We start from the raw sequence: 13357 nt of genomic DNA, 5'->3' as shown, positions 1-13357 counted from the left end.
GTTTCCCTTTCTGTTTTGGCTGCAACAGCGTGGATATATAATAAAATTTGAATCTCCACAGAATTGTGATTTTGACAACCCAAGTACATGACATTAAAAGAACAAAGAAGATGCAGGAACATAGAAGAAAGTGATTATAATGACTGACATAGGAGGATAAAGACAGAATTTCAGACTGATCTCTTGAGATGACAGGTTGTTCCTTTTTTTTATCTGAAAGGGAAAGGTATTAAAAATGCTGTCATCTGTACATTTCAAAAGAATGAAAACAACAGAAATTATTTGATGAGGTTAACATTATTTAAATGAGTGTGAATTCAAGGTGCTTAATATATGCTAATTCATTTTGGTCCCTTAATAAAAGGGAACATAAATCATATGATCTAGTATTTAGATATAGCATGGAGTTTTAAAATACTTGTATAACAAAGAAGTATACAACATATATATAATTCATACTCATTGGATAAAATCTTGCTATCTAATATAATAGTTTTTAACCATGCGTCTATACAAATTTAAGTTAATTACAATCAAAATTTGATTTGTTACAATTGTAATAGCCACATTATTAGCATTTGATAGTAGCTTGGTGATTAGGGGTGTCACTATAGAATGCTTCCTTTGTTAAAGAAATTCTACTAAGCATTTCTGAAACAAAGCATCAGTACTGAGAGGATAAAGCATTTATTTAAGGTCAAACAAACACACATTGACAGAACCTAGACACTAGAATCCCTAATTCAATGTTCTATTTATGTATTACTTTCTCCTAATATTCAGAATTTGCTAGTTCTTATTTTTGCATAAAATAATAGGAAATATAAACCCGCTACTCATCTTGTCTCAAAAATGCTGTTCCTCAAAACCAGAATAATTTAAAATTAATTTACTTGTAACTTTTCAAGATGTTACAGTGTTTTCAAGATGTTACAGTGAATTACAAAGTGTTACTCTCAATATTTTAATAGTTTCATTAAATTTACCCCAATATCATTAGTTAGAGGTTTTTCTATTATTTATAAACCATCATGTTGCCATTTCTAATATCATCAGTGCAGACATGTGCATGTGTGGAGAAATAAGGAAACCCTTACAATCACTCTCAAAGCCACTGTCTTTACTTCAGTTGCAGAGGAACTTAAATTATATGGTTTTAGTTACATAACTACAAAATGTTAGTTGTTAAGGAAAGTAAATAGACTTTAGTAATGGTAGAATGACTTCAAATAAAAACACAAGCCTGAGATATTAATAAGAGGAAATGACATGACCTTTTTAAACATACTCATCATTAAGTAATATATTTGCTTGTTTGCTGACTTTTTGTTTTCTGTTTGTTTGTTTTCGTTTTTGAGACAGGGTTTCTTTGTATATCCCTTGCTATCCTAGAACTCGTCTGTAGATCAGGCTGGCCTCAAACTCACAGAGATCCACCTGCCTCTGCCTTCCAAGTGCTGGAATTAAAAGCGTAAGCCACCACCACTGGACTTCAGTTTGTCAACTTCTAACTGCCCTGAAAATCTAAGTCCAGGATTGGGTCAATAGACATATTTCTCACTTCAGTCAGAACATCAGAGACTCTGTAGGACAAGAGCCTAAGACAATGTGAAGGACATGGGAGGCAGATCCTCCAGGAAGAGAGAGGCAATATGAGAAGAGAGCTTTGCCATCGTTTTCAACACTCACACCCTAGACATTAACACCAATCTTTATTATTTCTTCCGTAATATAGGATAGGTAAGACACATATTTGATTTGCATGCACAGAATTAAAACAATTATACAATACATGGAAGAATATAAGCATAAAGATCATGATGAAAAACTTTCCCCAGTTTCCACTGTGATTACCAGTAATAGGGAGTTTGTACAAAATTCTTCTTCTAATTTTCCTAATCCGTGTCAACTTTCAGAACACTGAAAATAATGGGCTTTATCTCAGGTCATATTTTATGCTTTATTAAATTTAATATTACCCAATGCAATATCTTTTATTTCAGGCCTGAAATATTTCCAGGAACATTAGACCTATTTAGTGACTCATGATCAAAATGCCAAATTTCTCAATGTGTTAGGTCTTAACAAGAACATTTTGTAAATTAATGTTTTTGCTTTCATGGAATAACATAAATAATTTCATACTTTATGGCAAGTTGCATTATTTAGGGACATGAACTTAAAGGAAATCAAAATATTAGAATTTGAAAGAATGTTTTCAGATATACCAACCTGGGAAGGAACATTTTTGGGAGGTTCTATCCGGATACTTGGATCCCATTCTCCAGGAGGGAGAACTGTGACTTGGTCTAGAAACTCATCGATACCTGACACCAAGTCATTGCGGTCTTTAGCTTTGTAAGCAACATCATGAAACACCTGTGGAAGAAAAAGAGTAGCAAATAATAACCTATAAAAGACACCAAAAGAATTAATATAATAAAATGTCCATCTTAGCAAAAGCAACCTACAGATTCAATGCAATGCCCATCAAAATTACAACACTATTGTTCACAGACCTTGAAAGGAAAAATTCAGTTTCATATGGCAACCAAAACACCTAGGATAGCTGAACAAACCTGAATAATCAATGAATCATGTATGTGTGTGTCCAGGAATGGGTATCATCATCCCCGATTTCAAGGTGTATACATAGCTATTATAATAAAAACAGCATGGTATTGACAAAAAACACATTTTTATCAATGGAATTAAAAACATAGACATAGATCCACCTACCCATGGATATACGATTTTTGATTAAAAAAACAGAAATACAAACTATAAAAAATGATAATATTGTCAAAAAATGGAACTGGTCAAACTGGATGGCTTCATGAAGAAGAATCCAAATAGATCCATTTTATCATGCTGTAGAAAACTCAATTCCAAGTGGATCAAAGACCTCATCATAAAACCAGATATACTGAACCTGTTAGAAGAAAAAATGGGGAAACGCCAGACACAAACGATGTAGAAAATGAAGTGTGGTAGGATTCTGGACATAGTGTCTGAGTCTGAAAGGGTTACTTATGGATTGGATGTGGATATGAAACTGAGGAGTCAAGGATGAGTTAAGGGTGTCTTGGGGTTCAGTTCCATACTCAAACTCTTCCATTTGTTTCCCCAGTCTGTCTAAGTTCTTTTGTGATAGACCAATGCCCTGTACAATTGGCCCATTGCCTAAATGGCCTCATTCCTACTAAGCCTTTTTGTTCTAAATGTCCCAAGTGATCCAGACATACTCCCATCTCAAAACCTTTGTCCTTGTTTGTTGTTGGCTCAGAAACGTTCTCTCTTTAAAGTAGGAAGTTCCTCATGCCACCTCTAGCTCCCTTCACTGATCTTGTATAATAACTTCTATGTTACTCCATCTTTCAACTATTTGGTCAACAAATGAAAAAGCTTTTGTCCATATTTTTATCCACCTTCTGTACAAGTGCTGATATGCAGATCACATACAATAAATATCTGAATAAATTAGCAATTCTCCATCTCCTCCCTCCAACTCCTTCTTCGTGTTCCTCTCAAATTCACAGCCCCCTTTTAAAGATTATTATTGTTACATATATAAATATATAAATTAATAAATATATTAATATAATATGCTGAGTCTATTTTGTGTTCCCTGTGTGTACATTTTCAGGATTGACCACTTGGTATTAGATAGCTAAAGTCAGCCCTGAGAAAGACTATCTCTCTCTCTCTCCCTTTCTCTCTCTCATATATACATACATACATACACACACACACACACACACACACACACACACACACACACATATATCTTTCTCTTTCTCATTTTCTCTCTCTGTATCTCTCTCTCTCTTTCTCTCTCCCTCTCCAGATAGTTGTTGCTAGCTGTTGTTTGCCAAAGGATAGTGGCCCCTAAGATTACCATCCTTCATGTTAGCATGTTTATTGGTGTTCTAGTTCATATCTTGTTTGACCAGATATGTTGTTATGGTATCAGGGGTTCAGGTTTTTAATATCTTAAATTTTTGAGACTTAACATCTCCCCATGAAAGTTTTTTATAATTCAAAATAGAAATGTACATTTTTTCTTTTACAAAGAAATATATAATGGAGATCAGCAAAATCCATCTACAGTTCCATTAATAGTTTTAAAATCACAAAGTTAGGAATATCTATCTATAGATATTTAGATATCTAGATGTCTCTCTCTATATATATAAATAGGTAGATATAGATATAAATGTAGATATATCAGGTAATTGCAGAGAGTGTGCAGAGTTTTCCTAGCTTTTTTGGTGTTATATATCCTATGCATCTTAACTACTACTTTTCATTTAGACAGCTAAGTAACTTTCCCCCCAAATTTTCTATGCTATTAACATATAAGTCATGCTTACAGAGTAGTACAAAATATAAATGCTTAACAATTTTTATGACCATATCAGCTTTAAAAAATTATTATTCTTGGCTTTACTTTATCCTTTTGGGTAAATTTTTTCAAGGAAAGTTGGTAGTGAAAACTTGGGAAAATTGGATCCAATACAGAAAAATATGATTTCCAGAAAACTGTCATGAAAGGGACTTCTAAACCTAGGTATATCTTGAGAGAATATTCCTTAGAAACATGAATAAATACCTCATCTGTCATTAAGGTTGCAATTGATCTGCCGATCTCATGATATTGTTGACCCTTTCCAAGGGGTCCCAGAAGAATGAACAGAAATCTGTAATGAAGAAGAAAAAAACTCAAGCTATAAATGTAACAATAATCTAAGTAGAGCATAATCACCAATCTCAATGGAATCAAACAGGGTTTTGATGTAAAAATTTGCATAAGTTCTTACAATTCATTATGATTTAGAAATGTTTTATAGTTGAGACTTCTATATAAAATCATCAGGCAATGAGAATATTAGGGTGTTTTTAACCCCAGGGTTTCTGCATATAACTGTCTACACAGCCTATACATTTGTGACTAGGAATTATAAAGATTGTACATTCTTAGAGGAGGATGAGAGGAAAATTAAATCTTTCTGAATAGGAAGCAGGAAAGTTCACAAGTACACAAAATGAAGATCACTCAAGTGGAAGAAGAGCAATAAAGTATTATACATTAAGGGAGAACACATTATTAACATCCAGTCACTGTACACACATTCTGATTGAACATAAAACTGCTATGACTTAATAATTAGCTAGGCAGAAGGAAAGGAAAAGGTGTGAAAATTAAAGAGTGCCATGTATTTTGCAATAGCATTCTGTAGTGTTCATGTGTTAAATGGTTTACAGTGTTAAAGACAACTCTAGCAGGTATAGTTCTTAGCTGTAAGCTCTAGATATTATATAGTTTCATACGAAGCATCTATTAGACAATCTTAGAGGTTATATGCAACATTAATTTTCTATCAGTTATAATTGAACCCAAATCAAATTCAACTCTCTGTGTGTGTGTACCCGCAGTTAATATATAAAAAGCAAAAATAGTTGAATGTGGTGGCAGAAGCTTTTATCAGCTATAATGCTGATAAAATGCTGAGATGATTTCTAACCTGTGTGTATCTTGATCATTTTAAGGTTTCTACTGCAGGTGTTATAATGTCCTAAAAGATTAATTTTCTGACATATCTACTGTATGTTGCTTGATAATCATGGCATGCCCCTGATTATAGTTCTGGTTCCCAGATAGTTTTCTTTATTCTGTTTATCTAATCTTCTTTTATTTTTTTACCTTTCCTAAATAAATATCCCTCTGTATGCTGTGAATACCATTGGTTAATAAAGAAACTGCTTCGATACATTGCAGAACAGGGCAGAAAGAGTTACATGGGGGAAAACTAAATGGAATGCTGGGAGAGAGAAGGCAGAGTCAAAGAGAAGCCATGAAGCACCAGAGACAGACATTCTGAAACTTTGGTGGTAAGCCACAGCCTTGTGGCAATACACAGATTAATATAAATGAGTTAAATTAAGATGTAAGAGTTAGTCAATAAGAAGCTAGAGCTAATGGGCTAAGCAGTGTTTTAATTAATACAGTTTCTGTGTAATTATTTTGGGTCTGAACTGCCGAGCAGACAGAAGGCCCAAGCAGCCTTCCTACAACAATATCCCAGTCTTTTGAATCTCTCCCTACATAGTGGCTCGATTGTGCCCCCAATATTTTCTTCATTGTCTCTACATACACTTTTCTGTGTCAGTATGGATGAGATCACCTAAGCCTGACACATCTCAAAGTGAGGGTATATAACCCTATTATGGCTATACTCTACTCCTGAGAATTCTTCTTCTTCTTCTTCTTTTTTTTTTTTTTTTTTTTTTTTTTTTTTGAAATACAAGCAAGCAGCTTGTATTTAAGCAGCCCTCATTTACTTGTAGGTCTCCAGATACCTTCCTCAGTGGTGAAATTCACCAAGGCCAGCTGGACTGTGACTGAAAAAGCTTGGGATAGGGCCGGACTCTCTGAACATGGCGAACAATGAGGGCTGATGAGAAGCCAAGGACAATGGCACAGGGTTTTGATCCTACTTAATGTGCTGGCTTTGTGGGAGCCTAGCCAGTTTGGATGTTCACCTTCCTAGACATGGAGGGAGGGGGAGGACCTAGGACTTACCACAGGGCAGGGAACCCTGACTGCTCTTTGGACTGGAGAGGGACTGGGAGAGGAGTGGGGGGAGGGGGAGAAGGGTGGAAGGAGGGAGAGAAGGGTGGGGGAGGGGGAGGGAAATGGGAGGCTGGGAGGAGGCGGAAACTTGGTTTTTTTTTCCTTTTCTCAATAAAAAAAAAGAAAAAAAAGAATATCTAACTGAATGGGAATTTGAAACTGCTACAGTTTCTACTGCTCTACAATTAGTAAACACGACACATGAAATCAGAACCCCAGATTTTCAGAAACTATTGTTTGTTTTGTTTTTTGAGACAGAGTTTCCTCTATAGTGTTAGCTCTCCTAGAACTCTCTTTGTAGACCGTGCTGGCCTCAAACTCACAGTGATCAGCCTACTTCTGCCTCCCAAGGCTTTCTTTTTTTTTCTTTTTGGCCACAAGCAGCTCCCTAGTCATGACACAGTGACTTAGTTTTGAATGTTCTGCCTAGCTTAGCCTCATTTCTGGTTAGATCTTTTCATTTAAGTTAACCTGTTTCTCTATCAACCTTTTGCCTCAGTGCTTCTTACTTTTGATTTCCTTGTATATATTTTACTTTCACTGCTTCTCATGTCTGTTGGCTGGAGGATACCTGGCTTTTGGCCCTAGGCCTGCCCCCTCATTCTCTCCTTTCTTCTCTTTCTCCTACTCTTCTCCTCTCATTCCTTTTCCAAGCCTAGAGCAGGATTCCTGTTCTCTCTGCCTGCCAACCTGGCCTATCCCTCTCCTGCCTAGCTATTGGCTCTTCAGCTTATTATTAGACCAGTCAGGTTCCTTAGGCAGGCAAGGTGAAACAAATGCAACACATCTTTACATAATTAAACAAATGCAGCAGAAACAAAACTAACACACCTTTACAGAAGAATTAAAATAACATTTCACAGCATAAGCAAATGTAACACATCTTTGCTTAGTTAAAAGAAAATTCTATAACAGGTGTGTACCACCACTGGCTGGAATCCAGAATATTTAATAATATGTAGTTTACATGTAGAAAAATGCAGCCTTATCAATACTGTATGCTATTTTAATATACTTAGTTTACCTCCCCATTTTTAATTGAAAGCTGATATGTACATCAGTATCCTCCAAATGGGATAAATAGAAATTTCTTCCATAACCTTAATAGTGACCAGGTTTCTTCTCAGCCCACGCAGACATGTGCTCCAACTGAAGACCTTACAGAGTCCTCACCCAAAGGGTCCTTATGAATGAGGCTTCCCTTACTTCTATGATTCCCTATAGCCTGGATATCTTATCTGCAACCAAATAGTGGAGGAATTTGTGTTATGTTTTGAGTTCTAGTCAGAGGTTCCCAGAAGAAAACATATTCTCTAAACCCACTTTGCCTGGGCAGCTGCACTTCTCAGCACCTTCCGTTTCTGTAAGCAGACAGGCTCTGCCATGGTTAAGCCAAGGCGATGTGTGCATAGGAATCAGGTTAAATAGTCTCCAGAGAAAAGGAAACAAGCTTCCTAGATAAAGCAGGAAGAGTCTAACATGCTAAAGTCAATATTCTCCTCTTTGTTTTCTTTTCTCATAGTTTTACCCATGAACACCCTTGTATCTACAAAGCAGGAATCAACAATAAGAGAATTCATTTTTAATTACCTTTATCTTTTAGTTTCAGTGCATCCTTAGGTAGTAGAAAACAAGTTCAGGTAATAAATTTAAACTTGGCCTTTTGACCAGAATCAACCATGTTCATTGGATGACCACCAATGATTCTTCAAACCCTGAGAGTGGAGACCGAATGACCTAGTACTGAAGCATGAAACACTAGATTCCAATCAGGCATTTCCATAGATGTTGAAGGCCTAACCCAACAAAATAAGTCTTCTATGATTCTCTCCAGTGGGACTACATGCTTAGATCCTCTTCTTAAACATACAGTTCAATATAATCTTTGAAAAACTGTAGAACAGCTGTAAAATAGACCTGAATTCTACTGATGAGAAGCACGAAATATGAAGTTCCAGAAGGAGACGGGAAGGTCACAGTAGTTTTTAAAGCACCCCTCCCACGTTTATAAGCAATAGACAACAGGTTTATGGATAATAAATTCATTTCTAGTAAAGGATTTGTCAGAAAACTTTATTAAAAAATTACCATTTCCTAAGATAAATTATTCCATAAGCATAAAAATTCCTTGGATACTTTTACCTGCTTGGGATTGGAACTTCAGCCAGGCCTTGGAGTAGGACAGCTGGAGACAACCTGACGAAGGCGACGACAGTTCTGTCCAGGAACTCCAGCTCTCCCACCAAGATGTTTGAAGCCTCAGCACCCGGAGGAATCTTCTTCATAAAATGCAGATCAACCTGAGAGCATCACAAGTAAATGCTTTAATCATGTTTAAGTATAATGTCAACAAATTTAATATTTTATAACAGATGAATTTTATATTCAATATATAGCTACTTTAAAATAAATATATTCTTATAGTATAATATAACTTTAATATTTGTTTTCATTCTAAATTCTAAATTGTGTTATGTTTTTCATATTGTACAGTTGGCCTGAGAAATTCTTCAGTTGAAGTTGTTCATACAACTGAGACATGACAGAATAAAGAAAAAAAATGGGTTAAAAGAATAGCATTTTAAATGACTGTAGATCCATAGTTGAATTTCTACTATGAAATGTCTGTGATTTAAATGAATGAAGATAAAACAAAAGTACCACTAAAAAGAAACACTAAGAGGAAAGGGTGATGTCTGAAAAATGCATGTAGAAGAGCCTTTAAAAACATATCATTTTTATGCATGGGGCTTCAATGGAAATGAAACAGTGGCTTTAAAGTAAAATCTGTAAGGCCTATTTCTTGTTTCTAACTCATTTGAGTTGCTTTTTATGGAATGCTGTTTTTTAGGGACTAGGAGTTTATCTGCCCTAGCAATTGGTTTTATGCAATTATGCTAATGAAAAGGGGACCAGAATCAAAGTGGGAATAATGAGAGAGAGAGAGAGAGAGAGAGAGAGAGAGAGAGAGAGAGCAAGAGAGAATGAGTGAGCTCTGCCATATAGCAATGAGGCCGGGAAGACATTTATAGAAAGATAATTAGTTTGAAGGCTTAAAAATTAGAAAATACTATTCAAAGAAGTTTTAAATCAATAAAACGTTTTAACGTACCCTGTATGCACACAAGTAACATTATACAGATTGAGCAGCCTATATTTCACACATATATGCATTTTAATAAAATTTAATGAAAAAAGAGGACATGAATCTGGAAGACAACAAGAAAGGTTATATGGGAGGGTTTGGTGGAGGGAAAGAAAAAGGAGAAACAACATAGTTACATTATAATCTCAAAATAAAAGAATTTAAAAAGCACCTTATAAATCCATAGCTATAGTCTAATGATTATGTTTAAAATGTTTTTCAAAAAAGGCATTTGTACAGCTATTTAAAGATACCTGATAAGCTATATGTAAAACACAGAAATACAGCTATATTTAGCTATATTTAATTAAAAGGATTCCATATAATAGCAGTTTATATAACTCTAATAGCAGAGCATTTGCCTAGCATGTGGTCAGCTCTACATAACCTCTCCAGCACTGAAAAACAAGGCCACAACTAAAAATAAGGATTTGCGGCATTCCACCAATAGTATAAGTGATACTTTATCTTAAAGAATCATTTACAAAATTAAAGTTTGCATAGAAAGAATATTTCACAAATATTATAAGCTACGTGCTCCACATTTTTCTCTATAAATATACACCAATATAAATGTATAAATTCTTCTCCTATGTATAATGAATATTGCATGCTACGTATTTTGCTTTTGTAGAATCTAACCTTTTAATTCGTAGAAAGCAAGTCTCATTCACAGTCTTATTGTGATATTTAAAATGCTTTAAATTAGTAATGTCTGCATTTTGCCATAATGGGAAAGATTCCAGGAAAAGGATCAAGGTTTGCTATATACTGTATGTGTTGGGATATGCTGTTGTTGTTGTGATTTATAGGACGTTGTTTATGTGGGTGTTAAAAATCTGAATGCTACACTTCATGTTTAGCCTCCATCTAACCACTCCCACTCCTACCTCTGTGAGAAATATGCAACAACTTTTTAACAAAATGTTCAAAGTTTAAAAAAATAACTAAATTTAATCAACATGTAGAAAAATCTATGACAAACAGAACAAAACTTTAAAAGATGGCATAACTTTTTACAAAGACCAATAAGCAGGTGAGTTGGCTCAGGCACTTGCTGGCAAATCTAAGACCTGAGTTTGATCCTTGCATCCAAATGGAAGAAGATAACTGACTCCTGCATACTATCCTCTACTCCTCCCATAAACACTGTAGCACACAAGCACCCTCACACGCACACGAGTGCTCACACGTGCACACAGGCATGCACATACAAAGACACGGATGCAATGCCAATATTAACATAAAAATAAAAACAGATAATTTGTAATTAATAGGAAATTTATTGGTAATGCTTGAAGTATAAATTCTGCCTAGAAGACTTTTTTCAAATTTATTTTTTTAACTCAACCAATATCAAAGTCTTTGCTATTAAAGTCTGTACCTCAGAGAAGAGGCAAAAATAGAATTAACTGCTTTAAAGTGAAATTCAGTTGAGTCAAGGATTGCATAGCATATTAAAGAAGTTTAATTAACAAAAATGTGACCATTATATATGATTTTAAATCACATAAACCAAACATATAACTGATATTTATTACCTAGAAGAAGTTATGCAGAATCTGATTTCAATATCAGCAAAATTTTCTTTTTATTTTAAATATAATAAATTACAGTCACGTGTCTTGGGTCAATCATTGTATTGCAATCATTATTTTATATTATTCTGCACTACATGGATATTTATGGAAGGTATTAGATTTTATAATGCATTAATCATATTTATATTTTCAAATTAAATTATACCTAGAATAATTCTATATTATTATATTAGTTCACAATTCATAAATAATCTCATTTAGCAATATTCCTTCTTCTTATTAAAACAAAAAACTGTATTTAAGAACCACAAATTCAATCGTGTATTAATTTATAGTTGCATAAAGAGTATTTGAGGGTCTAGGTTACAATACTTAAACATAAAGCAAAGAAAACCAGCCTACAAATCACAACCCCAGAGAACCTAGACAGTAATGAAGACCCAAGAGAGACATATATGGATCTAATCTACATGGGAAGTAGCAAAAGACAAGATCTCTTGAATAAATTGGGAGCATGGATACAGACCATGAAGGGGAGAGAAGAGAAAGGCAGGGAGGGGAGCAGAGAAAAATGTATAGCTCAACAAAATCAACAAAAAACAAAACAAAAAAACCCAATACCTTCCTAAGACACTCCCATAGTGGATTCAGACACTTGAAATGGACATAGAAAAATCCTGAAAGTTTCAAGTGCTTTGAAGAGAACTTTCAGGGAATCAAGCTACAATTTGGGAGTTGTAGATTTATACCATATTTCTAGACTCTATGGTCCCTACTACTATACCATGAAGGGAAAGAAGCTTGATTTTAGTTATTTGGGACTAAACCATTGATGAAAATAGTTCATCTCTAGGCAACTAGATAAAAGAGAAGACCATGGTGGGGCTGGAAATGCTCAGCCAAGGCACACACCTAGAGCTGAAAGAAACGGAGGTGGAAATAAAGAGAAAGCACTGAGAAGTCAATGATAATGACACCGGGTTTTGATTCTACTGCATGTACTGGCTTTTTGGGAGCCTACTCTGTTTGGATGCTCACCTTCCTAGACCTGGATGGAGCGGGGAGGGCCTTGGACTTCCCACAGGGCCGGGCACCCTGACTTCTCTTAGGACTGGAGAGCGAGGGTGGCAGGAGTGGGGGGAGTGAGAGGGAAATGGGAGGATGGGAGGAGGTGAAAATTTTTAACAAATAAACAAATAAAAGCTATTACTAAAAGCACGATAGTTAATGAGGGTTCATTCGAGGCAAATGGTATCTGACCCTGCAGTCTGGAGCAGGTGGCAGTGTAAGGTCTCTAGGACTCCGTTTTTTGCACTAAACGATATGACTAAAGTTTCTTACTCCCAATATGCTTCATGCACAGCACAAAGATGCAAAAAGGAGAGGTTCTTTCCAGGTAGGGTAATTATGGGACACTTCTTTAGGACCGTTTGAAATACAAGAATCACTGTTAACTTAAAAGAGCCATTTCAAGGAGGCGAGCAGAGAAAAATGTAGAGTGCAATAAAAATCAATAAAAAAAGAAAAAGAAAAAAGAGCCATTTCTATTGTGTTCAAAGCAAAACAAAAAAAGAGGTTTATATTATTTAGAAACACCTGCTTTTTGAAGGCATAGTGGAAAGAGCCATACTCTGACATAACAGATTATGTTAACTGAATAAACCTGGAGGGCCTAAACACTGTAGAGGCTAAAGATGCGTAGATTGGTAGAACGCAGGATCAACTTACATAAAGTGAAAAGGGCCTTTGTAATATCTCAATTTTTGAGTGAGATTTAGGATATATACAACATTAATGAAAATACTGAAATGGACACAGTAATGTGGAGATTAAGCTGAACTTTAGAAAATCCACCAGCAAACTGAAATCATTAGGTTAAAAACATCTTAACTTGCACCTTCAGAATCTGGCACTAAGAATAGCTTCCATAGTGATGGATCAATGCTTTCCAAATCCTAATTCTCTGCTCCTCCAGGTTATAAAACTAGGAATGCTTCCTGTTTTGTTTTATTGGTCTAAAACTAGAGACTAAACAAT

General features: G+C 35.2%; 1 protein-coding gene across 6 annotated transcripts in view; it reads right to left on the bottom strand.

Annotated features, from left to right (window-relative positions):
* The window catches only part of Slc4a10 (solute carrier family 4 member 10), a 228877-nt gene that overhangs the window by 72871 nt on the left and 142649 nt on the right, over nucleotides 1-13357 (bottom strand). For all 6 annotated transcript variants that reach the window (XM_041631596.1, XM_041631597.1, XM_041631599.1 and 3 more), the window contains 3 exons: nucleotides 8777-8934; nucleotides 4613-4700; nucleotides 2233-2379 (listed from right to left, as the gene is read on the bottom strand). In XM_041631596.1, the coding sequence (XP_041487530.1) occupies nucleotides 2233-2379; nucleotides 4613-4700; nucleotides 8777-8934 (393 nt within the window). The remainder of the gene's footprint in view (nucleotides 1-2232; nucleotides 2380-4612; nucleotides 4701-8776; nucleotides 8935-13357) is intronic.

This window comes from Microtus oregoni, unplaced genomic scaffold (genome assembly GCF_018167655.1).
Source record: "Microtus oregoni isolate MIOR12 unplaced genomic scaffold, Mior012 000037F_ref0000500, whole genome shotgun sequence".
NCBI lineage: Eukaryota > Metazoa > Chordata > Mammalia > Rodentia > Cricetidae > Microtus > Microtus oregoni.
This window is presented reverse-complemented; position numbering and strand designations above follow the sequence as displayed.